Below are 26347 nucleotides of genomic sequence, written 5' to 3'. Positions count from 1 at the left end.
GAAAGAACAGAACGGAACGGAACGGAACGGAACGGAACACCCCCCTCCGCGTACCTCGCGCGCGGCCGCCGCGAGCACAGGCCGCGGGGCCGTCGGGGCGTCCTCTCCCCCCCGCCGCAGCCCGGGAGGGAGGCTCGGGCGTCGGCCCCCGCGCGGCGGCGCCGTCCCCGTCCCCAGGACCCGGAGGCCGCGGCCAGGATCCGGCTGAAACACCTGGAGAAGCAAACGCCCGCCCGCCGCGCCTCCAGCGGGCGCGTGGGCCCACCGCCGCTTCCGGTCGGAGCCCACTTCCGGCCCGCCCCGACTTCCGGCCCCACTCGGCTCCCGGCCCGCCCCTGCCCGCCTCCCCACCGGAGGGCGCGCCTGCGCAGTGCTCAGATGGTGAGCAGCGGGACGCAGCCCACGCCGACCCCGCCCTCGTGGCACGCCATCGGGGCGGCGAACGTCCAGCGCTCCGTCTCCGGGTCGTACGTCTCCACCGAGCTCAGGTTGGACTGTCCGTCGTAGCCGCCCACGGCGTAGAGGCGCCCGCAGCTGGCCACCAGGGAGACCCGGCTCCGGCGCGTGAGCATGGGCACGATCGGGCTCCACTGGTCGGCCGCCGAGCTGTACACCTCGGCCACGCTCAGGAAGCCGGCGCCGTCGTAGCCCCCGCAGACGAACATCTTGCTGCCCAGGGAGGCGGCGCCGTGCCGGCAGCGCTTGTGGAGCATGCCCGCCGCCGGGTGCCAGGTGGCCGTGTGGGGGTTGTAGCGCTCCACCTGCGGCGGGGAGAGGAGGCGCGGGCCGGTCAGGTCCCGCGGGCCGCGCGCCTGCGCATGCGCGGGGCACGCGCGGAGCCCACCGGCCGGCCCCCCGGCTGCACGCGCATGCCCAGAGCCCACCAGCCGGCCCCCTGGCTGCACGCGCATGCCCAGAGCCCACGTGCCGGGCCCTTTGACTGCACGCGCATGCCCAGAGCCCACGGGCCGGGCCCTTTGACTGCACGCGCATGCCCAGAGCCCACGGGCCGGGCCCTTTGACTGCACGCGCATGCCCAGAGCCCACGGGCCGGCTCCTTGGGCACACGCGCATGCGCAGAGTGCACATGCTCTCAGCCGGGCCCCCCTGATGAGGCGTGCAGGGGTGGTGGGCGGTCACTCTGGCCGATCTCCGTGGACAATTCTCGGTGACACCTTCCGCTCCCCAGGCTGACTGGCATAGGCCCGCTTCTTTCCGTCATTTGTGGGCCCGGGCGCTGTCCCCACTAGGGCTCTAGCCCCACGGGACTCTGATCTCCAATGAACCGCTCAAAACCAAACACCGGAGACGGCGCTACGTCTCAAGCGGTAGAGCACCAGCCTGGGGTACTGGCCTTGTGGCTTGTCTGGTAGTTGACTGGGGATGAGGGAATCTCGGGGCCTCTCCTGCCCAGGCTGACGTCAACCCCCGATCCTCTGCCTCCCTAGTAGCTGGGATGAAGGGCGTGAACCGCGCCCCCTTCCACACCCCCCTCGCCCCCATCCCCGGGGCGCCTGGCTCACTTTGGCTCTACTGCAGCTCTATGTCTGGTCTTTTGGAGGTAAGTCTCTCATGAATCTTGTCTGCCCAGGATGTTTTGGATGATCCTGAGATCTCATCCTCCTGAGTAGCTTAGGATTATGGGAGTCAGCCACCAGCACCTGGCTTCAGAAGCTTTTTTTTTTAAAAAACAACAACAGTAATTCATGGGAATGGGAAGTGTGGCTCTTTTCATAGTGACCCCTGGCTCTTCTTCAGACATTAGGAATTTTAGAGGATGCAAGAGACAGCCTGGAACTTCACTAGGTGATTTTTATCCTGCAAAGGAAGAACTGAAGATTTTCTTTTTTTCCCCCAAATAATTCAAAAATAGGAAGAGCCCAGACTTACAGTGTTGAAGATCTGTAAACCGTCATGGCCTCCGGACACGTATATCCTGCCCTCAAAGATCGTAACCCCAGCAGCGCTGCGGTTTGAGCTCATCGGAGTCACCACTGTCCATCTTCAGAAAAAGAACCAAAAGAGGAAGGGAGTGTAAGATTCAGGGTTTCCCATCTTCCCAAGACAGCTAACAAGTTTTAGGTGAACTGTGCTGTGTCTCTTATGTCCTGGCAATTGCCTTATTACCCCCCCTCCCCTTTTCTTTCCTTCCTTCCCCTTCCCTTTCTTTTTGTGCTGGTATTGGAGCTGGAACTCAGGGCCTGAGCGATGTCCCTTAGCATGTTGTGCTTAAGGCTGGTAAGCTATCACTTGAGTCACACTTCCACATTTATCTTTTTGGTGGCTTATTAGTGCTAAGAGCCTCATGGATTTCCCTTCCTGAGCTGGCTTTAAACTGCAATCTTCAGATCTATCTCGGCCTAAGACTACTGGCATGGGGCTTGAACTCTGGGCCTAGGCGCTGTCCCTCAGCTCTTCAGCTCAAGGCTAGTGCTCTACCACTTAAACTACAGTGCCACTTCCAGTTTTCTGGTGGTTTATTGGAGATAAGAGTTTCAAGGACTTTCTTGCCCGGGCTGGCTTTGAACTGATCCTCAGATCTCAGCCTCCTGAGTAGCTAGGATTACGGGTGTGAGCCACCAGTGTCCCGCAGCTCTCCTATTTTTATCCTGTCAAATAAGCTCCCTATGAGCGGGAGTCCTTACTTGTCCGTCTCAGGTGAGTAGGTCTCCACAGAGTTCAGGGAAGAGTTGCCATCGTAGCCCCCACAGACGTAGATCTGCCCGTCCAGCACGACTGTCCCCATGGCACTGAAACAGATAGGATTGTCATCTCGGGTGAGTCTCACACTTCTTGGGGCAGCCTGTCATGCTAAGAAATCAGTGATGGTCGGCTGATGGCTGATGGCTTCTTTCTAGGATAGACCTAAATCTCCGAGGTAGGAGACAGAGTGAAGGTACTAATCATTCCCGCCCTTCCTGCCCCCAAAGTAGCTTCTACTACAGCGCTGGTCACAACCATCCATTCACGGGATTGTCATCAGCAACCTGCTGCCACACTGTCCTCGGCAGTAGGTTAAGAGCGATGAGTGGGCAGGGCGCTGGTGGCTCATGCCTGTCATCCTAGCTATAAGGCTGAGATGTGAGGCTCATGGTTTGAAGCCGGCCAGGGCAGGAAAATCCACAAGACTCTTTTTTTTTTTTTGGTCCGGTAATGGGGCCTGAACTCTGGGCCTGGGCGCTGTCCCTCTGCTCTTGAGCTCAAGGCTAGCACTATACCACTTGAGCCACAGCGCCACTTCTGGCTTTTTTCTTTTTGCTTATGTGGTGCTGGGGAATCGAACCCAGGGCCTCAGGCATGCAAGGCAAGCGATCTACCACGGAGCCACATTCCCAGCCCCACAAGACTCTTATCTCCAGTAAACTACTCAGGAAAACAAAGAGAACTCTGGGAGTGGCACTATGGCTCAAGTGGTAGAGTGGTAGAGAAAATGCTTAAGGACAGAGCTCAGGCCCTGAGTTCAAGTCTCAGTACTGGCCAAAAAAAAGAAAGAAAAGCAACGAGTGAGCTCTATTTCCTGCCCACAAGACACTTATGTCCTGTCACCTTATGATTCCGGAAATCTAACTGCTACCTCTTCATATTCATGAACCTTCTGGAAATGGGAAAGGTTACCATTTGTGATCATGCAAATGTACCTAACAGGCCCTCAGCGCTAAGTTGTTTAATTACCATTCACTTTACTCGTTCAATTCACTCTGAAAGTTTTTTTGTTCATTTGTTTTTTGGTGCTAGTACTGGGGCATGAACTTAGGGCCCCACACTCTAAGATTAGCTTTTTCCTTCAAGGTTGGTCCTCTATTATTGGAGCTATATTTCTACTACAGGAGTTTTGCTGATTAATTAGAAATAAAAGAGTCTTTCAGAGTTTTCTGTCCAAGGTGGCTTTCAATTGTGATCCTCAGACCCCAGCCTCCTGAGTAGTTAGGATTACAGGTGTGAGCCACCAGTAGCCAGCTAACAGATATGTTTTTGTTACATTTGTGGCTTAATGTATCTCGGTGGGTGATGCTTGTTAGTTGTGCACTTACTGCACACATTGAATCTTCAGATATTTTCAACCCTCACCATACCCTGCAAGAGAGGGAGGAGAACCATTTTTGGTGTACATGTGGCCGGCTGGGTGGCTGGGTGGAGGGTAGCTGGGTTCTCTTCTCAATGCTGCTTTGGGTAAGTATGCCTGGACTTTACATTGTTATTATTATTGTTGTTGTTGTTATTATTGCCAGTCCTGGGGCTTGGACTCAGGGCCTGGGCACTGTCCCTGAGCTGCTTTTTGCTAAGGCTAGCACTCTTATGACTTGAACCACAGCGCCACTTTGGGATTTTTCTGTGTATGTGGTACTGAGGAATTGAACCCAGGGCTTCATGCATGCTAGGCAAGCACTCTACCACTGAGCCACCTTCTTAGCCCCTGCCTAGACATTAAGACACAAGCTCGGCTGGGTCACAGTGGCTAAAATCCGTTATCCTAGCTACTCCAAAGATCAGAGGATCGTGGGTTCAAAGCCTGCACAGGCAGGGAAGAGGATGAGACTCATATCCAACTAACTACTAAAAAACAGCTTTGTGTCTCAAAAGTGGTAGAAGAAAACGCCGATCTGTGTGGACCAGAAGAGTCTGGTTGCAGAAAGTTCCAGAGTGGTGGTCTGGAAGAGGGGAAGAGCTGGGAGGGAAAAGATGGCAGAGAGTAGGCTGCGGTTAACTGGCAGGATGGAGAGCTCCGTGAAGTCAAAAGAGTCTCAAGAACCTTTGAGCTGTAATTCAAAAGGGGAAATGGAACTGGACCAGTTACTGTTAATAGTGGGGCGTTAACCAGAACCAGAGAGAGGGGGCGACCCGTGGGACTCTCTTCCCAGACGATCGATGTTCCAGACCCACAGACATCAAAGCAAGAACGTGGCCCAGAAGACACAAAAGGAAGGCCAAACTGCTCAATGTCAAAGCCAAAAATAAAAGCTGCTTATTGGATCGAGTCATTCCATGACAGAAAAGATCTGTGAGGAAAAGTCTGGGAGCTTGTTCTTAGGACAAGATCTTACATACTTTTTTTTTTATTTCTGCCATGATCTCACTCCAATCCTCTGTAAATCTGTTTTTATTGCTACAGAGGCAGATTCCTCCCAGTTCCCGGCCACGTGCTAATACAGCCAAATATAGACTGCGTGAATCACTTCTATGTGGTAAAGGACTTCCTCACTAACTTTCTTCCTTCTAACTTCCTCCAAACGCATCCTGTCATTTGATCTGTTTATTTTTTTCTTCCCAGTCATGTGATCCTATGAGCAGACCTAGAGGCATATAGGAAAGAGGAAAAATACTTCCACCATAGAAATTACGAAGATGAGCCCAGTACCAGTTGCTGATGCCTGTAATCCTAGCTACTCAGGAGGCTGAAATTTGAGGATCCTGGTTCAAAGCCAGCCCAGGAAGGAAAAGTCCGAGAGGCTTGGATCTCCAATAAACTACCAAAAGAGCTGGGGAGATGATGCTGTGGCCCAAGTGGTAGAGTGCTGGCCTCGAGCCAGAGAAGCTCAGGGACAGCACCTTGGCCCTGAGTTCAAACCCTGGGATTAGCAGAAAAGAGTTGTGGGGAGGGGAGGAGGAGGGGAGAAATTGGGGGGCAGGGGGGGGGGAAGGGAAGGAAGAAAAACACCTTGGATTTTTTTTTTTGGGGTCCGGTCGTGGGGCTTGAACTCTGGGCCTGGGCGCTGTCCCTCAGCTCTTCAGCTCAAGGCTAGCACTCTACCACTTGAGCCATAGCACTACTTCCCGCTTTTTTTTTTTCTGCTTATGTGGTGCTAAGGAATTGAACCCAGGGCCTCATGCATGCAAGGCAAGTGCTCTACCACTGAACCACCTTCCCAGCCCCACACCTTGGATTTTTCATCGCTAGTAAATCCTCCTTACTTTTAAGTTTCAACTTAGATCCCATCTCGTTCCTAAAATCCTTCCAGTCCAGTTTCTTTCCCTTCTCATAATATATATATATATACACTTATATATATATATATTTATATATATAAAGACCACAAGTCTGTCTTTTGTCTCCCCAAGTTCCTCAGAAGTCAAGGCAGGTAATTAAGGTTTAAATGGGGGAGAGAGGGTTCATTCCCAGTGGGTGCCAGCAGCCGGCTGGGCGTCCCCAAGCCAAAGTTTGCATTTTGTGGGTGTTTTTGTTGGTCTTAGGGCTTGAACTCTGGGAGTGGGCGCTGTCCCTAAGCTCTTCAGCTCAAGGCTAGGACTTTACCACTTGAGCCACAGCGCCACTTCTGGTTTTCTGGTGGTTCATTGGAGATAAGAGTCTCATGGACTTTCCTGCCCAGGCTGGCACTGAACCTCGATCCTCAGATCTCAGCCTCCTGAGTAGGTAGGATGACAGGCGTGGCACTCGGGTCAAGCGTGGATTTTACTTGGTGCTCAGTGTGTTATGCGGCTTCCGGAGTACCTTCTCTTGCTGTTCATGCTCCCCACTCGCGTCCACGTGTCTGTCTCTGGGTTGTAGGCCTCCACGGTGCTCAGCCTCAGCTGGCCGTCGTAGCCTCCGATGGCATAGAGTAGGCCATTCACCACGGCCACGCCCACGCGGCTGCGGGCTGTCGTCATCGGATGGCACTTGTCCCAGCGGTTGGCGATAGGATCGAATACTTCCACCACATTCAGGGAATCACCTGCATAAAAATTTGCTACTCAAATTAAAACAAAGGAGACCGCTTGTTTAGATCATAGCTGTTGGGCATGGAGCATACTAGCTACTCGGGAGGCTAGGATTTGAGGATTGCCATTGGAAGCCAGCCCTAGCAGAAAAGTCTGGAGACATTTTTTTTTTTTTCCATGTGGGTCCTGGGGCTTCAAATTTACTTTTATTATTATTATTATTTTTTAGTCGTGGGTCTTGAACTCTGGGCCTGGGGGCTGTCCCTCAGCTCTTTAGCTCAAGGCAAGTGCTCTACCACTTGAGCTACAGCGCCACTTCCGGTTTTCTGATGGGTTTTTTTTGGAGATAAGAGTCTCATGGACTTTCCTGCCCGGGCTGGCTCTGAACTGTGATCCTCAGATCTCAGCCTCCTGAGTAGCTAGGATGACAGGCGTGAGCCACTAGCACCCGGCTTGAGCTTTTGTGCACAGTGATAGCACTCTACCAACTGAGCCACAGATCTACTTCTGCTTTTGGGGGATAATTGGTCATGAAGAGTCTTACAGATCTGCTCAGGCTGGCTTTGAACTGTGATCCTCAGATCCAACCCTCCTGAGTAGCTAGGATTACAGGCCCGAGCCACCAGTACTCAGGTCCTGTTAGACTTTTGTGGGGGGGTCTGCCATAGGGCTTGACTTCGGGGTCTGGCAGCTGTCCCTGAGCTCAAAGCTCAAGGCTGGCACACTACCACTTTAAACTATACCACTGCTTCTGTTTTTTTTTTAGTGATTAATTGCAGATTAAGAGGCTCATGGGCTTTCCTGCCTGGGCTGGCTTCAGACTGTAATCCTCAGATCTCAGCCTCCTGAGCAGCCAGGATGACAGGCGTGAGCCACCAGCACCCCAGCCTCCAATCTGCCTCTTTTAAGGTCTCTTTCACACTGACATTCAGATTCAGAGAGTATGAATACGGGACAATCCTGTCCAGTCTAGAGGGGCAAGAAGTGTCAGCCCAGAGCAGAGGAACCAGAAGGGCCAGGCTGGGCGACTGGGCGTGTGCACCCAGGGAACCCCACTCAGGGCTCTGCAAATGGGAGGCGTAAGATACCTGCTGAGTTGAGGCCTCCCACAGCATAGATGAGCCCGGCGATGGAGGTGCAGCAGCGAGGACGAGTTCTGAAGGCTGGCAGATGGGGCCGGCGCTCTGGCATGAGGTGATAGTCCTTTGCTTCATCTACCAGGTCCCTGGGATACAGCCAGGATGCTGTGACAGCGGGTATCCTGGCCCCTCCCTCCTGAGCCCCGCCCCTCCCCCGAGCCCCGCCCCTTCCTTCTGAGCCTCCCTCTAGTCTGAGCCACAGCTACCTTTAGCCACACCCCCAGCCTCACTTCCTCCTGGACCAGCCACCCCAACCAGGGTGAGAAAACAAAGGAGAGCTGAATCTGTGCCCAAAAAAGAGGGGGGGGGGGGGGAATCCTATGACAAGCCATATGGAAGATGGATTTTTCATTTCCTCCCAGTGCTGGGGCTTGAACTCAGGTCCTGGGTGCTGCCCCTGGGCTTTTGTGCTCAATGCTAGTCTCTACTACTGACCTCCACTTGGGCGTTTTCGGTGATGAACTGGAGATAAAAGTCTCATGGAATTTCCTGCCCAGGCTGGCTTCGAACCCACTACCCTCAGATCCCAGCCTCCCTAGTAGTTAGGATTATGGGCGTGAGCCACTGGCGCCCGGCAAGAAGGACTTTTTTTTTTTTCTTTTTCTTTTGTTCAGTCCTGGGGCTTGAACTCAGGGCCTGGGTGCTGTCCCTGAGCTTCTTTGTGTGTGCTTAGCGGTCTACCACTTGAGCCCACAGTGCCACATCAACAGAAAAAGCCAGAAGTGGCGCTGTGGAATCAAACCTAGGGCTTCACCCATGCTAGGCACTGTCCAGAGTCTGGACCTGGGCGCTGTCCTGAATCTCCAAGCCTTGCTCACCTGCATTTGTGACAGCAGCGCACCAGATCATCCTGCTGCACCCGGTCTGACAGGAACTGAGGCCTGCACAGAGGCAGGCGGATATTGGCTAGCAGCTCGGGCAGGTAAGGACTCCTCTGCTCCCGGTCATATCTGATCCAGGCTAGTGCAGCTTCAAAGACCTGTCACGACAAAGAACGGACCCAGGGCTGGGAAGGTGGCTTAGTGGTAGAGTGCTTGCCTAGCCTGTGTGAAGCCCTGGGTTCCATTCCTCAGTACCACATACATTGAAAAGGCTGGAAGTGGTGCTGTGGCTCAATGGGTAGAGTGCTAGCCTTGAGCCAAAGAAGCTCAGGGACAGCGCGTAGGTTCTGAGTTCAAGCCCCAGGACTGGCAAAAAGAAAAAACATTCCTTGGGGCTGGGAAGGTGGCTCAGTGGTAGAGCGCTTGCCTTGCATGTATGAGGCCCTGGGTTCGATTCCTCAGCACCACATAAGCAAAAAGAAAAAAAAGCCGGAAGTGGCACTGTGGCTTAAGTGGTAGAGCGCTAGCCTTGAGCTGAAGAGCTGAGGGACAGCGCCCAGGCCCAGAGGTCAGGCCCCACGACCGGACCCAAAAAAAAGAAAAAGAAAAAACATTCCTTGACAGTCCTGAGTAACTTGTATGTGGCATCTTCTGACTTTCTGCATCACAGTAGAATTCCTGTTTCTCTTCTGTCCCTTTTTTTGTTGTTTTTGTCTATTGTGGGGCTTGAACTCTGGCCCTGGGCACTGTCCCTCAGCTCTTCAGCTCAAGGAGAGCACTCTACCACTTGAGCCACAGCACCATTTCCGGTTTTCTGGTGGTTCACTAGAGGTAAGAGTCTCATGGCCTTTCCTGCCCAGGCTGGCTTTGAACCGTGATCCTCAGATCTCAGCCTCCTGAGTAGCTAGGATTACAGGCGTGAGCCACTAGCGCCTAGCTCATTGCTCCTTTTTTTTTTTTGGTCCGTCGTGGGGCTTGAACTCTGGGCCTGGGCACTGAAGAGCTCAAGGCTAGCCCTCTATCACTTGAGCCACAGCACCACTTCCGGCCTTTTCTGCTTATGTGGTGCTGAGGCATCAAACCCAGGGCCTCATGCATGCGAGGCAAGCACTCTACCACCGAGCTACCTTCCCAGCCCTATTGTTATTTTAGATGTGATATATGTTGGGGTTACATTTACATAGTCAGGTGATAAGCACATTTGCTTTCTCACAGTGTCATGGGTGCTGTCATTCTCTCCTATTCCCTCCCTCCCATCTCCACCCATGAGTTGCATAGTTCACTTTCATCAATGTCCAGTAAGCTCCTCCCTGCACCAGCTCTTTCTCTAGCCAGGCTGGTTCCTCACATCTTTACATCTCTCTGCACGGACTTCCAATCCCAGGGCTTGAACTCTGGGCCTGGGAGCTATTCCTGAGCTTTTAGGCTCAGGGCTAGCGCTCTACCACCTTCAGCCACAGCTCCACTTCCAGTCTTTAGGGTAGTTAATTGAAGAGGCACACATCCTTTTCTGCCCAGGCTGGCTTTGAACTACGATCCTCAGATCTCAGCCTCCTGAGCAGGTAGGATGACGGGCGTGAGCCACCGGGCGCTTGGGCCTGACCTGTTCTTCTGACTTCACGTTCAGCTCGTCTCGAGACACCAGCTCAAGCACGTCTTCCAAGGGCAGGGCCAGGAACTCTTCTGACATAGACACTGCCACAAAGTGCTGGTGAATGAAGCTGTTGGCCGCGTCATAAAGCACGGCACACATCATCGTCTCCGCAAACTGGCGCACACCCAGGCAATTTTTTGGGTGGAGCCTGTCGGTGTTAAGAAAAGTTGAAGAGAAAAAAAAAAAAAGAATTAAGAAGGAAGAATGTTATTTCCAATCATTCTCAGCGTGGTTCTGAATAGCACCACAGAAGAAAAGCAAATTTGGTTCTGAGTTTCTTTTTCATTTTGGTGCTGGTCCTGGGACTTGAACTCAGGGCCTAGACGCTCTATCCCTTAGCCTTTTTGATCAATGTTGGTGCTCTATCACATGAGCCACAGCTCTACTTCTGGCTTTTTGGTGGTGAATTGGAAATAAGAGTCTCATGGACTTTCCTGCCTGGGCTGGCCTTAAACTTTGATCCTCTGATCTCAACCTCTTAAGTAGTTGGGATTACAGGCGTGTTCCACTGATGCCTAGGTTCTTCAGAATAGTAATAACCCTGAAAGTTTCTCTCATTTTGCAGATAGAAAAAGGAGGCAGAAGGAGACCAAGAAATATGTCCCTGGCCCCCTGACCAGCAAGCCTTTTCTGTTCCTGATCACAGTGGTTTTCCTCAAGTTTCTGACAATTACAGAGCTCCTATGCTTCTCAAGGGCACGTGGAAAGGGGAGCATTCTGCGTCAGGCTCAAGGAAGAAGTATCTCATGAACACAAACAGTGGGGTTGGAGGCGTGGCTCAGGTGGTAAGAGTGCCAACCAATGAGTGAAACCATCAGATACCAAGTTTGAGTTCCTGTCTTCCTCCAAAGGTAGGGGGGGAAAAGCCAGGCACTGGAGGCTTTCACTTATAATCCTAGCTACTTAGGAGGCCGAGATCCAAGGATCACATTTCAGAGCCAGTCCACAGGACCTTTTTTTTTGGTTAGTCACGGGGCCTGAACTCTGGGCTTGGGAGCTGTCCCTGTACTCCTCAGCTCAAGGTGAGTGCTCTATCGCTTGAGCCACAGTGCCACTTCCGGTTTTCTAGTGGTTTTTATTGAGATGAGTCTCACGGGACTTCTGCCTGGGCTGGTTTTGAACTGTGATCCTCAGATTTCAGCCTCCTAAGGAGCTAGGATTACAAGCAAGAGCCACAGGCAGCGCCCAGTTGTCCTCAGGACTCTTATCTCCAATTAATTACTTAGCCAGCAGGGCAGAAAAAGTCCATGAGATCTTTATCTCCAATGAAAAAGCCTAAAGCCAGAAGTAGCGTTGTGGCTGAAGTGGTAGGAGTGCTAGCCTTGAACAAAAGAAGCTCAGGGACAGAGGCTAGGCCCTGAGTTCAAGCCCCAAGATTGGCCAAAAGCAAAACAACAACCACAAAAAAACTCCCCAAACAGAAATAGAAATGGTAACTACTAAAGCTACAACAGAGAGCCATGTCTTTGGGCTTGTGGTAGGGAAAAAAGAGAATGAGTTGTGGGGAAAATCTAGACTCAAAATATCAGGCTTTATGTTCAGGTACTTGTTCCTAAAACGTTGGTGAGATGTGTAAAAATCGCACTGATCTCAGTCACTGTCCAGCATCTTTTAGGCTAAGGTAACGCCTGGGAAGTGCTGACAGCGATGGCTTCCGATGCCCCTAGATGGCGCTGCTGCTCCCCATGGGGGTGTAAGAGGGGCCAGCTCAAAAGCCAGAGAGAGGTTGGCTATAAGAAGGGATGAAGCCGGGCGCAGGTGGCTCACACCTGTCATCCTAGCTACTCAGGAGGCTGAGATCTGAGGATCATGAGTCAAAGCCAGCCAGGGCAGGAAAGTCCATGAGACTCTTATCTCCAATAAACCACCAGAAAACCGGAAGTGGCGTTGTGGCTCAAGTGGTAGAGCGCTCGCCTTGAGCTGAAGAGCTGAGGAACAGTGTTCAGGCCCAGAGTTCAAGCCCCATGACCGACAAAAAAAAAAAAAAAAAGAAGGGATGAGGTTTAGTAGGGCAGAGCTGAGGTGGAGGGATTGGCCTGTCAGCCAGGGAGAGCAGTCCACGGTCCACACCCTTCTGCTTTCTCTCAGTCTGGGTGTGGCCCACCACTGAGTCCTTCCCCAAGTCTAGAGTAGTCCAGAGGCCGGTACCTTATGATTAAGAACTCTAACTACTGATGGTGTAGAAGAGACTTCCGATAGGATCAATTGAAACATCTGACTTGGGCTGGGAAGGTGGCTCAGTGGTAGAGCACTTGCCTTGCATGCATGAAGCCCTGGGTTCCATTCCTCAGTACCACATAAACACAAAAAGTCGGAAGTGGCGCTATGGCTCAAAGTGGTAGAGTGCTAGCATTTGAGCAGAAAGAGCTCAGGAACAGTTCCCAGGCCCTGAATTCAAGCCCCAGGACAGGCACAAAACAACAACAACAACAACAACAAAAAACCTACAACAAAATGACAAGTGGCTGGCTTTAAGGCTCAAAATGGTAGAGCACTAGCCCCTAGCAAAAAAAATCTCAGGGACAGCCCCCAGGCCTTGAGTTCAAGCCCCATCACTAACAATCAATCAAATCAATCAATCAAAGAAAGTTGAGAACCTTTGCCAAGCTCTGGAAATAGGGACGTGACTCTTCGGTGTTACCCTACAAAGGATTCTAACACTTGCTCCTAGTGGATGAGGAGGATAGAGAATTGCAGGAGGTGAAATTTAGGTTGGCTCTTCAAGAGCTGAAGTAGACAAAGGAATGGAGATCAAGAAATCCAAGGAGGGTATTTAGGAGGCCGAAATCTGAGGACTGCAGTTTGAAACCAGCCTGGGCAAGAAAGTCTGTGAGACTTGTATCTCTAAATAACCGGTGAAAAGCCAGAAGTGGAGCTGTGGTGTGATTGTGTAGAAGACAGTAGGAGACAGTGTTCAGGCCTGAGTTCAAGAGCCGGCACACACGCACGCACGCACGCGCGCACACACACACACACACACACACACACAACATTCAAGAGGAGTAAGTATGTAAACAAGGACAGAGATGGGCAGGGAATAAATGGGAAGTGCTGAATGAACCACTTAGTAAGGTAGCAGGTAAATGATTGGCTGCTCAGACTGGAGAAGGGAGATCAGAGGAGTTAATGTCCGGGGTGGTAGGAGGAACTATATAATTGATCAAAATGGTGGGCTCAGCTCCAGTACTAATTATTTTTTTTCTTTTGCCAGTCCTGAGGCTTGAACTCAGGGCCTGGGCACAGTCCCCAAGCTTCTTTTGCTTAAGGCCAGCACTCTACCACTTGAGCCACAGCGCCACTTCGGGCTTTTTCTGTCTATGTGGTACTGAAGAATTGAACCCAGGGCTTCATGCATGCTAGGCAAGCGCTCAATCACTAAGCCATGTTCCCAGCCCCTATGTGTGTGTGTGTGTGTGTGTGTGTGTGTGTGTGTGTGTGTGTGTGTGTGTGTGTGTGTGTGTGTGTGTGTGTGTGTGTGTGTGTGTGTGTGTGTGTGTGTACGGGCTTCATACATGCTAGGCAAGCGCTCAATCACTAAGCCATGTTCCCAGCCCGTGTGTGTGTGTGTGTGTGTGTGTGTGTGTGTGTGTGTGTGTGTGTGTGTGTGTGTGTGTGTGTACGCGTGTGCCAGTCCTGGAGCTTCAAACTGGGGCCTGGGCAGTGTCTCCCAGTTTCTCTGGCTTAAGGCTAGCATGCTACTACTTAAGCTACAGCCCTACTCCTGGTTTTTTCAGTGTTTAATTGGAAATGAAGAGTTTCATGGACCTTCTTGCCTGGGCTGGCTTAGAATGTCGATCCTCAGATCTCAGCCTCCTGAGGAGCTTACAGGCATGAGCCACTGGTGCCCGGCTCCAGTACCAATTTTAAGAAAAGCCATCTCTACAGAGTGGCTTTCCTAGTTCACTCCTTTGGTAAAACTAGGGGTACAGCAAAGAGTCAGCGGGCGGGTAGGGGGGCTCCAGGAGAGACGTGTCCCCCCCCACGTGACCTCACCGTTCCCGGAGGAACGTGCAGCAGGCGTCTTTGATGCTCTGTAGCTGCAGGAAGCTCGCCCCCATCAGCAGCGCCTGGACGTTCTGCTGGTCGATGGCGAGGTTGCCATTGTAAGCAAAGTTGATCAGAGCTTCCAGGGCGCTAGAAGACAAGCGAGAAGGACGTGAGAAGCTCGTCAGAGATGGTGAGCCTAGGTCCACAGGTGACTCGGGACCCAAGCGAACTGGAGGAGAGATGAGCCTTGTTCCCAAATCCATTGAACCTATGGCCTTTGAGAGTCTAAGTAGAACAAACGCTTCTCATGGACTTTCCTGCCCGGGCTGGCTTTGAACTGTGATCCTCCGATTTCAGCTGCCTGAGTAGCTAGGATTATAGGCGGGAGCCACCCACACATATAACTACACACACACACACACAATCAATCAATCAATCAATCAATCAGTCTTCATGTAACCTAGTCTCAGGGCCATGGGCTGAGATTATCATCTGTTTACCCGCCACCTACTGTACGCGGAGTGGTGTGACTGGTACTGCAGCCCTGGTGCAGGCTGGGTGCGTGGCTGGACCCACCCCAGGAGGCAGCCGAAGGCTGAGTGTTGGAGTTGCATACCTTGGGTCCATTCCTTGCATCACGATCTCGTCCTGCTTGCACTCCATCATGTCGTTAGTAAACATGGCGTGGAAGTAGGGGATGGAGGCTGCTAAGACAATCCGGTGGGCGCTGAATTTGTGGTCCCCAATCTGCAAGCAAGGCAAAAAGACAAAAGTCAGATAGTGAGGGACACAGGCAAAAACCAACAACAACAACAAAAAACCAACCTGCCATCCGGGCACTCATAGGATCGTGGTTTGAAGCCAGCCTGGGAAGGAAAATCTGTGAGATTCTTACCTCCCAACTGACCAGAGGCCAAGTCTTTCTCCAATCTGTATCAAACTCTCACTGACACATGCCTGGAGAATTCTCTAAAGTGATTTCCAACAAGTGCCAAAAAGCTGTTTCCTTCCATATGTTTGACCATGTATAGCTCTGAGCTATGGAAACATTTCTACTTAACTCAAGGCCTGGGCGCTGTCCCTGAGCTCTTTTGCTCAAGGCTAGGGCTCTACTGCTTTGAGCCACAGCACCACTTCCAGTTTTTGAGTGGCTCACTGGAGGTTAAGAGTCTCGTGGGGACTTTCCTGCCTGGGCTGGCTTCGAACCTCACATCTCAGCCTCCGGAGTAGCTAGGATGACAGGTGTGAGCCACTGGCGCCCAGCTTGTTGAGTTTCAGGTTTCTTTTCTTGTTTCTTTTTGTGCTGGTAGCTAGAGCTCAAACTCAGGGCCTTGTGTTTTCCTTTGGCTTTTTTGCGCAAGGCTGGTGCTCTGCCATTTGGGACTCATGACTTAGTCTCTAGAAGAGTTGGGGAGTAGAAGTGGATGCAACTATATCTAGCTCTTTGCTTGTCCATTTTTGTTTTGGGCTAGTCCTGGGTCTTGAACTCAGGGCCTGGAGGTGTCTAAGCTTCTTTTGCTTAAGCACAGAGCCACTGCTGGCTTTTTCTGAGTAGTTTATTAGAGGTAAGAGTCTTACGGACTTTCCTGCCTGGGCTGACTTTCACCTATGATTGTCAGATCTCTGCCTCCTGAGTAGTGAGGATTACAGCCATGAGCCATCAGCGCTTAGCCTTGCTTCTCCGTTTTATAGACTCATTCGTGTACACATCAACCTCAAAGTCTTTATGACTCTCAATCACGTGTCTCTGTAAAATGATAGATGGCTATTTATCCCTCACTTTCGGCGTCCCTTGGGGCCCTGCTGAAAGCTCAGCCTTAATCCTACTGATCCCAAAGCTATTTATTCTGTCTGGGCACGTAAGCTATTGATTGTGTGAACGTTAAGAGTACTAGTAGCAAAGTGTTTTCCAGCAAAGAGAAATCTATTCTGGGCTCTATGTTATTTTTGCTTTCTTTGGGAGCCCCATCACAGATGCCACCCAATTCAGAAATTCCTCAGCTGCCTTTACTGCTTGAATAAGCAGTTGATTGGATATCAAGCTTCACCTGCCTACCTGTCAGATACATTATTATCCTTGTGGATGCAAACGTAGCACAAGGCAGGCTGGGAATGGGAAGTTTCCCAAGGGGAAGGATAAGCGATGTGTGGTGTGTGTGTGTGAGCGCGTGTGTATGATATGTATGTGTATGTTACGTGAAATCTGGGGCAGCTGATGAGGAACTCAGGTGACTCTGGAGATGGGCATCTATTCCTGCTCAGAAAAGAAACTGAACCTTGGTCCTACAGATCTCAGCCCCCTGAGTAGCTAGGATTACAGGAATGGGCCACTGTGCCTGGCCGTAAATAGGTAGTCTTGATGGTTACACAATAGTGTAAATGTGTTTATAGCCACTTCATCAAATGGTTAAAAATGGCGGTCAGAAGATGGTGGCTCATGCCTGTAATCTTAGCTAGTGAGGCTGAGAGCTGAGGATCACAGTTCAAAGACAGCCGGAGCAGGAAAGTCCATGAGACTCTTATCTCCAATTAAGCACCCCAAAAAGGCCAAATGTAGAACTGAGGTTCGAGTGGAGTGGCAGAATGCTACTTGAACACAAAAGCTCAAGGAGTGCACCCATTCCCTGAGTTCAAGCCCTAGGACTGGAATACACACACACACACACACACACACACACACACACACACACACACACACACACACACACACACACACACACACACACACACACACACACACACACACACACACCAGTCAGACCATGGTGGCTCACACCTGTAATCCTAGCTACTCAGGAGGCTGACAACTGAGGATCATGGTAGTAAAGTCTGTGAGACTATGATCTCCAATGACCCACCAAATAGCCAGAGTGGAGGTGTGGATCTAGAGGTGTAGTATTTAAAAAGCCAAGTGAGTGCGCAAGGCCCTGAGGAGTTCAAGCTCCAGGACCACGACACAAACACACATAAAAAATGGCTAAAAGAAACCAGGCACGGGCTGGGAAGGTAGCTGTAGAGCGCTTGCCTTGCATGCCTGAGGCCCTGGGTTCGACTCCTTAGCACCACATAAGCAAAAAGAAAAAAGCCGGAAGTGGCGCTGTGGCTCAAGTGGTAGAGCGCTAGCCTTGAGCTGAAGAGCTGAGGGACAGCGCCCAGGCCCAGAGTTCAGGCCCCAGGACCGGACAAAAAAAAAAAGAAACCGGGCGCTGGTAGATCAGGCCTATAATCCTAGCTACTCAGGAGGCTGAGATCTGAGGACTGCGGTTCAAAGCCAGCCCGGGCAAGAAAGTCTGTGAGACTCTATTTTTTTTTTTGGTCCAGTCGTGGGGCCTGAACTCTGGGCCTGGGCACTGTCCCTCAGCTCTTCAGATCAAGGCTAGCGCTCTACCACTTGAGCCACAGCACCACTTCCGGCTTTTTTCATTTTGCTTATGTGGTGCTGAGGAATCGAACCCAGGGCCTCAAGCATGCAAGGCAAGTGTTCTACCACTGAGCCACCTTCCCAACCCCTGTGAGACTCTTATCTCCAATAAACCACCAGAAAACCAGAAGTGGCGCTGTGGGTCAAGTGGTAGAGGGCTCGCTTTGATCTGAAGAGCTGAGGGACAGTGCCCAGGCCCAGAGTTCAAGCCCCACCACTGACCAAAAGAGTTCAGGGACAGTACCCAGGCCCCGAGTTCAAGTCCCAGGACTGGCACGTACCACCACCACCACCACACACACACCCCAAAATGCTTTAGGAAAACAGAAGAGGGAATGTTTGATCATTTCTCTCCTCTCTTTCTCTTGAGAAAACAAGAAAGGAGCTCTGAAGTTTGGACAGGACGGCCTAGCAGATAGGAGCCGAAGGAATATTAGAGCTAAGGCCTTGACCATGCAGAACACAGGACCTAAAGACACAGCCAGCTGTTTGAGAGGGACCTTCGACGGTCAGGGGAGAAGAGCAGAGATGGGCAGCTGTGGAGGTCTGAGAATCAAAAGAAAAACCAAACAACAACTGGGGGGCCTGGGGAAGCCAGTGCGGACCGGCTGTCAGCAACAGAAATCCTTAAGCTTCTCCCTCCTCTTGTGTGTGTCAGCAGGGACAGCGGTGGATTTCTATGAGCAGCTTAGAATAATCAGAGGTTCAGTCAAATCAGCAGTTCTTTCCTAAGTCCTCCCCAAACCGGCCACCGGCGGCTGCACGTATGCGCTCACGACTTCTAGATAGCTTGATGGTACAAAGGGCTAGTCCACAGACATGGGGGGGGGGGGGGGGGGGGAAGAAAAGACAGGCTTTTCCCAGTACAAAGAGAGGCATCTTTAAAAACTACCAAGAGCGGCTGGGAAGGTGGCTCAGTGGTAGAGCGCTTGCCTTGCATGCATGAGGCCCTGGGTTCGATTCCTCAGCACCACATAAGCAGAATAAAGCTGGAAGTGGCGCTGTGGCTCAAGTGGTAGAGCGCTAGCCTTGAGCTGAAGAGCTGAGGGACGGCGCCCAGGCCCAGAGTTCAGGCCCCATGACTGGCAAAAAAAAAAAAAAAAAAATACTACCAAATACTACCAAGAACTGGGCACTGGTGGCTCATGCCTGTCATCCTAGCCACTCAGGAGACTGAGATCAGAGGATCACGGTTCAAGACTAGCCTGGACAGGAAAGTCCATGAAACTCTAATCTCTAGTAAACCACCAGAAAACCCAAAGTGGAGCTGTGGCTGACGTGATAGAGCACTTGCCTTGAGCTGAAGAGCTGAGGGACAGTGCCCAGGCCCAGAGTTCAAGCCCCACAACAGAAAGAAAGGAAGAGAGAGAGAGAGAAAGGGAAGGAAGGAAGGGAAGGAAGGAAGGAAAGGTGTCATGAATGCAAAGTCTAGAAGACCAACTGGGGAAAAGCCAACATCGTCATGTTGGCTGACCCAGAGTGGTATCCCATCTGAACAAGCTCCAAGATGAATCAGGGCAGTTCGAGCCCTGCCTCTGCTCCATATGATGAAGCAGGCAATCTGACAGCAGATGTAAAAGCGTTGCTTCCCCCAGCACAGAATGGCTTTGTGGGATCTCAGCTAAGGGACAAATCCCCTCAAAGCTGTAAGCCTTAGAGGTCTGTTTGTTTTAATCTACACAATAAATGGCTTGGCTGGAGGACTTCTGCAGACTCCTTTAATATGATTATTCAAGCTCTATCATTACCCTCCGTGCGTTCACTCACAGCAGTACACGTCCCCAGAATGGCACGCACCAACAAGTCCTTACTCCATTTCCTAATAGGCCTTCTCTACCTGCTCTTTCATCACAAAGCCAGCGGTAAGAAGAAATGGAGCAAGACTCCAGGCTCAAAGTGCACCTCAGTTTCGGTGTTCATGAATTGGCGCTGAGCAAAAGTAAGTGATCAAAGGGAAGTGTTCCGGGGGCCCGGCCTGGTGACTCACGCCTGTGCTCAATGTAGCTCCTTGAGAGGGGCGATCAAAAGGATTGTGGTGAAGCCGGGCGCCCGTGGCTCCCACTTGTCATCCTAGCTACTCAGGAGGCTGAGATCTGAGGATCACGGTTCCAAGCCAGCCCGGGCAGGAAAGTCCGTGAGACTCTGATCTCCAAGGAACCACCAGAAAACTGGAAGTGGTGCTGTGGCTCAAACTGGTAAGCTACTAGCCTTGAGCAAAAGAGCTCAGGGATAGCACTCAGGCCCTGAGTTCAAGCACTACACTGACCAAAAAAAAAAGAAAAAAGTAAAGAGATGCAAAGTTCAAGTCCCAGTACAGGCACCAGAACAATGGGAAAAAAAATACAGGTAGAATCTCTGCCACACTACCTGTCAGACTGATGGATCAAAGATCAGCAAAGATCCTGAAAAAAAAGAAATGTAAGTCAACGAAAGATTAGAAGATGAGCCAGGCACCAGTACCTTATGCCTGTAATTCCTAGCAACTCAGGAGGTTGAGATCTAAGGATCCCAGTTTGAAGCCAGCCCAGGGCAGGCAACATCTGTGAGACTTTTTTTTTCCCCTGCCAGTCCTAGGGCTGGAACTCAGGGTCTGGGCACTATCCCTGAGCTACCACTATACCCTGTGAGCCACAGCACCACTTCTGGCTTTTTCCATGTATGCAGTACTGAGGAATTGAACCCAGGGCTTCATACATGCTAGGCAAACACTCTACCACTAAGCCACGTTCCCAACGGCTGTGAGACTCTTATCTCCAATTAGGCACCAAAAGAGCCAGAAGTAGAGCTGTGGCTCCAGTGGTAGAGCACTAGCTTTGAGCAGAGAAGTCTAGGCCCAGAGTTCAAGCCTCAGGAGGCAAAAAAGAAAAAGGAAAAAAAAAAAACGATTAAAAGATGAGAATCAGAAAGATAAGCAGTACCAAATCTAGCTAGAGAATGCAGGTGTCAAGCAGAATCTGCAAAATCACCAACTCAATTAACCCTTTATCTCCTCAGGTGTGCCAGGTGGAGGGTCTGGGAACCGGCAGCCCTGGTCCCCTCCCTGGGAGAAGTCATTGCTCAAGTATGTCCCTAGCAGAAAATTGGTCCAATCTAAACAGGACAAACTAGTGACTCCGGATTGGGTAAGGAGGACATCGTAAATGTCAGGAAGTGCCACCACAAATGAGAATGTAGCAGAAGTCTGCAGACAGATGGGATAAGCCTTTGGACCCTTCTCACGAATAAGTTCCTTAGAATAGTTAGACTTAACACCATTTAGGAAAAAAACCCTAGAGGAGGATTTATGGCCTCTGAACCCATCACAATGAAAAGGACAGGTTCAACTAGGAGTCAGTGGCTCACCTTATCATCCTAGCTACTCAGGAGGCTGAGGGCTGAGGATCGTGGTTCAAAGCTAGCTCAGGATGGAAAGTCTGTGAGACTCTTCTCTCCAATGAACCAACAAGAATACTGGAAGTGAGCCCCCCCCCCGCCCCCCAAAAGGCCCATGTAGGCATGTAAGCAAGCAAAAAGGACAAGCTCATCATTCTCCATCTGTGGCTCTCAGAATGTGGTCCAAGACGAGATATAGCATCATTGGAGAATTTGACAAAAATGTATTTGGGGCCCACACCAGATCGATGAATCAGTCATTCTGGGGTGAGCTCCAACAACCAAAAGGGTCACCAGGTGCTTTTAGAGTCACTGCTCTAAGGCCTCCAGAAACTTCCAATCAGCTTTTCATGGCTGGTTCTGTTTGCAAAAGCAACCTGGAATTACCAGAAACTTGAAAAAGACTCAAAACATGAGAGAGAGAGACCAAAACACATCTCACAGAGCAGCTCTTTTGGGACCTTGTTTCCTTGGTTTTTCCCCGCTCCCCGCCCATTCCCAAGCTACTGCACCTTCATAGATCAGTCTGAGAACCAGTGATGTGAATGCCCCCTATAGTATTGACTACCCTTACTCTGTGTCTTCATTCTGGTCCTGTATCTCCAACCCTTGAAACTAACAAAGCCATTCATATTTATCAACATGCTCAATTAGATCTACGTTCAGTGATTTACTTGAGTTTGAATGAACAGGAAACACTTTGTGTGTGTATGTTGTGTTTATATGTGTGCTGGCCCTTGGGTTTGAACTCAGAGCCTAGACACTTATCTCTGAACTCTTTTTTGCTGAAGGCTAGCACTCTACCATTTGACTGACAGCTCTACTTTTAAATGTTTTTTGTATGTAGGTTATTGGAGATAAAGACTCACGGAACCTGGATCTCAGCCTCCTGAGTAGCTAGGATGACAGTCGTGAGCCACCAGTGTCCAGCTGAACAGAAATCATTTTAATGGGAAAATCATACAAGTACTCTTTTTCTGCTATAAATTTGTTACATTTAGTATCTGAGTTAAATGCAGAAGCAAATATACTTCTTCATGTCTGAGTAACTATGATCACTTCACTCTTCCGTGCCTTTTGTGTGTGGTGTGCCAATGTGTGTCAGTACCTTTGAACTCAGGGCCACTTACTCTCTTGGCTAGCTTGTTCATTTCTAGCACTCTACCACTTGAGCCATGCCTCCAGTTCAGCATTTTGCTGGTTAATTGGAGAGTCTTATGGGTGTTTCTGCCTGAGCTGACTTCCAATTGTAATCCTCTGAACTTATATCTCTCTCCTTTTTATTTTTTATTTTTTGGTCAGTCATGGGGTTTGAACTCTGGGCTTGGGCGCTGTCCCTCAGCTCTTCAGCTCAAGGTGAGCGCTCTACCGCTTGAGCCACAGAGCCACTTCCAGTTTTCTAGTGGTTTATTGGAGATAAGAGTCTCACCGACTTTCCTTGCCTGGGCAGACTTTGAACCGTGATCCTCAGATCTCAGCCTCCTGAGTAGGTAGGATTACAGGTGTGGGCCACCAGTACCTGGCTTTGAACTTACGTCTCTTGAGTACCGTCTCTTGAGTACCTACGTGTGAGCCACTTTCCAAATCCTTCTGCCTCTAAAGTCAAATGCTTACCCATCCTACTGCACCCTCTCGGGCAGTCTGTCTCAAATATATGACCAAAACAAGTTCCTAAATTTCGGCCTGTGGTTCAGTAATCCTAGCTATTCAGAAGGCTGATCTAAGGATCACAATTAGAAACCAGCCTATACTTCCTGTGAGACTCTTATCTCCAATTAACCACCAAAGAGCTTGAAGGGGAGGTGTGGCTCTAGAGGTAGAGCACCAGCCTTGAGTGGAAAAAGGTAAGGAACAACACTTTGGACTGAGTTCAAGCCCCAGAAGGGCATACACATACTGACACACTGACAGACAGATAGACAGACAGACAGACAGACACACACACACACACACTATCCTTAACTATGTAGAAAATAACAAATCAAAAAGGTCTCTTCATAGGTTTGTTTGTAAATGCAGGAGATAGAAGGAGAGTCACCCACAGATTCTGAGCATCTTCTAGCCAAAGCCCAACACAGAACTGCATGTTGGAGTTCCACCTCCCTACCTGTAAAGCTGCACTGCTGCAAATCGACCAGCAGCGTCTTTTCTGGTGGTGGGAGTAGTAGAGGGTACCTTCCAGTGTCAACATTCAGGTTCGATTCTAAAAGCACTTAAGAGACAAGGTCTAAGCTGCCCACATCTCTATGTCTGTAATCCTAGCCATTCAGGAGGTTTGAGATGCAATAACCTTGGTTCAAAGCCAGCCCAGGCAAGAAAATCCATGATACTCTCATTTCCAATGAACCACCAAAAAAAAAAAAAAAAGCCAGCAATGGAACTGTGGCTCAAGTAGTAGAGTGATACAACCTTGAGAGAGAGAGAGAGAGAAAAAAAAGAGCTTATAAGAACAGAGCCTGATAGGCTGGGAAGGTGGCTCAGTGGTACAGTGCTTGCCTTGCATGCCTGAGACCCTGGGTTCAATTCCCAGCACCACACATAAGCAGAAAAAGTCGGAAGTGGGGCTGTGGCTCAAGTGGTAGAACACTAACCTTGAGCTGAAGAGCTGAGGGACAGCGCCCAGGCCCAGAGTTCAGGCCCACAGCAGACAAAAAAAACAAAAAACAGAGCCTGAGCCAGATGCCTGTGGCTCACGCCTGTCATCCTAGCTACTCAGGAGGCTGAGATCTGAGGATCATGGGTCAAAGCCAGCCCAGGCAGGAAAGTCTGTGAAATCTTATCTTCAATTAACCACCAAAAAACCAGAAGTGGTGCTATGGCTCAAGCAGTAGAGTGCTTGCCTTGAGCTGAAGAGCTGAGGGACAGAGCCCAGGCATGGAGTTCAAGCCCCACAATGCGAGGGGGGGGGGGGGCAGGGGACAGAGCCTGAGTTCAAGGTGGAGGAGCAGTACCAAAAATCAACCCATCAATCAGTACAAAAGAGAGAAAGAGCAAGTGGCTCAGGCCTGTCATCTCATCCTAGCTACTCAAGGAACTGGGACCTGAGCATCAAGGTTCAAAGCCAGCCCAGGTAGCAGTGCAACTCTTATCTCCAATCAATTACCAGAAAGGGGAAAAAAAAAAAAAAGCCAGAAGTTGAGTTGTAGCTCAAAGTGATGAGTGCTAGGAGAGAGAGGGAGAGGGAGAGAGAGAGAGAGAGAGGGAGAGGGAGGGAGAGTTATCAAGCAATGGCAGGTAGTGTGACTCCTAGGGAGACAGCATGGCCAAGTTTGGGGAGGGGGGGGCCACAAAGCAAGGTCCAGGTGCTAAGATTTAAAGGTGCTTCCAGGGGGTGCCCAGCAGAGTATGTGGGGACACCACCGCTGCTCCCCTATCTTCACAGAAGGGTCTGTATTTTTTTAATAATTTTTCTCTTGGTCCATGTGACACCCACAAAACAGGCGAGATGCCCCAATGTCACCCCACTTGGGAGGGCCTGGGGAGGCTCACCTCTTTTAACCTTTCCTCTCACAACTTGGGGGTCCTCCTCTGGCTCCACACCCCCTTCCCTCCCCCCCTCAAACTCCCTCCTTCCAACCCCCTCCCACCTCAGCCCATTGGAGGTTTTGTCCCTCCCTCACACACCCCTCCCTCCCTCCTCAAGCACCCCTCAAACTCCTCCTTCCAACCTCTCACCTCACCCCCCCACCTCTGCCTATTGGGGTCCTGTCCACCCCCCACCCCTCCCTCCCTGAAGCACCCCTCAAACTCTCTCCTTCCAATCACCTCCCACCACAGTGCATTGGGGTTCCTGTCCCCCCCCATATGCCCCCCTCCCTCCCTCTGTCCCCCTCCCTCCTCAAGCACCCTTCAAACTCCCTCCTTCCAACCCCCTCCCACCTCAGTCCATTGGAGGTTTCGTCCACCCCCCCCACATTCCTCTCCCTCTTTCCTCAAGCACCCCTCAAACTCCTCCTTCCAACCCCCTCTCACCTCATCCCCCACCTCCGCCTATTGGGGTCCTGTGCCCCCCCCCCAGCACCCCCTCAAACTCCTCCTTCCAACCCCCTCTCACCTCATCCCCCACCTCAGCCTATCGGGGTCCTGTCCCTCCCTCTCTCCCTCCCTCCAGTACCCCTCAAGCTCCCTCCTTCCAACCCCTTCCCACCCCACCCTCCCACCTCAGCCCATTGGGGTCCTGTCCCTCCCTCCCTGAAGCAACCCTCAAGCTCCCTCCTTCCAGCCCCTTCCCACCCCACCCCTCCACCTCAGCCCATTGGGGTTCCTGTACCCCTCATACACCCCCCTCCCTCCCTTTGTCCCCCTCCCTCCCTTTGTCCCCCTCCCTCCCCAAGCACCCCTCAAATTCCCTCCTTCCAACCCCTTCCCACCCCACCCTCCCACCTCAGCCCATTGGGGTTCCTGTACCCCCCCATACACCCCCCTCCCTCCCCAAGCACCCCTCAAGCTCCCTCCTTCCAGCCCCCCCTCACCTCACCCTCTCACCTCAGCCTATTGGGGTCCTGATCCCCCCTCCCTGAAGCACCCCTCAAGCTCCCTCCTTCCAACCCCCCCTCTCACCTCAGCCTATTGGGGTCCTGTGCCCCCCCCCGAAGCACCCCTCAAACTCCCTCCTTCCAACCCCTTCCCACCCCACCCCTCCATCTCAGCCCATTGGGGTTCCTGTACCCCCCATACACCCCCCGCCCTCCCTCCGTCCCCCTCCCTCCCTGAAGCACCCCTCAAGCTCCCTCCTTCCAGCCCCCTCCCACCCCTCCCACCCCACCGGGGGTCCTGTCCCCCCACACCCCACTTTCCTCCCCCTTCTCGGATCGCCCCCCAGCACACACACACACACACACACACCCCACCGTGTCCCCTCCGCCGGCCGCGGGCCCGAGGTCAGACCTTGAGCGTCACGTCGCACAGCTTGCCCTGCCGCCGGATCTCCTCCATGACGCCGTAGCCGCGACTGGGCAGCTCGGAGACCGAGAAGTGCACCAAATCTTCCAGCTCCTCCGCGCCGTCCTCCACCATCTTCCGCCCCCCGCCCTCCCGCCCGCCCGGCCTCACCCCGCCCGCCCGGCCTCCCCCCGCCCCGGCCCGGGCTCGGCTTCCCCCCCTTCACCAGGGCGGGGCGAAGGCGCGCGCGCCGACGGGACGGACTGAGCCTGCGCGGCCGCCGCCGCCGCCGCCGCGCTCTCCAGACCCCGCCTCCCGGCCGCGATTTCCGGCGCCGGAAGCCTCGAGGCCCCGCCCCCTCATTTGCATACCGCGCTGTTTATTTTCCTCCTCCCGCGAACACTTCCGGACCTGG

The 26347-nt window shown here is 51.8% G+C and overlaps 1 protein-coding gene across 3 annotated transcripts; it reads right to left on the bottom strand.

Annotated features, from left to right (window-relative positions):
- Window positions 1-147: 147 nt before the first annotated feature.
- Klhl18 (kelch like family member 18) lies at window positions 148-26082 on the bottom strand. 3 transcript variants are annotated; one of them, XM_042701487.1, is made up of 10 exons: window positions 25939-26082; window positions 14875-15005; window positions 14265-14405; window positions 10221-10419; window positions 8615-8775; window positions 7746-7882; window positions 6449-6686; window positions 2646-2750; window positions 1891-2002; window positions 148-761 (listed from the first exon to the last, which is right to left on the bottom strand). In XM_042701487.1, the coding sequence occupies exons 1-10, from the start codon at window positions 26065-26067 to the stop codon at window positions 375-377; spliced, it is 1740 nt and encodes a 579-aa protein (XP_042557421.1). In that variant the 5' UTR covers window positions 26068-26082; the 3' UTR covers window positions 148-374. The 3 variants fall into 3 exon arrangements, with proteins under 3 accessions (XP_042557421.1, XP_042557422.1, XP_042557423.1); XM_042701488.1 differs by having other exon boundaries at window positions 6449-6671; XM_042701489.1 differs by lacking the exon at window positions 14875-15005 and having other exon boundaries at window positions 25939-25993.
- Window positions 26083-26347: the final 265 nt, after the last annotated feature.

Source organism: Dipodomys spectabilis, unplaced genomic scaffold (genome assembly GCF_019054845.1).
Source record: "Dipodomys spectabilis isolate Male_0828 unplaced genomic scaffold, ASM1905484v1 ptg000292l, whole genome shotgun sequence".
Taxonomy (NCBI): domain Eukaryota; kingdom Metazoa; phylum Chordata; class Mammalia; order Rodentia; family Heteromyidae; genus Dipodomys; species Dipodomys spectabilis.
This window is presented reverse-complemented; position numbering and strand designations above follow the sequence as displayed.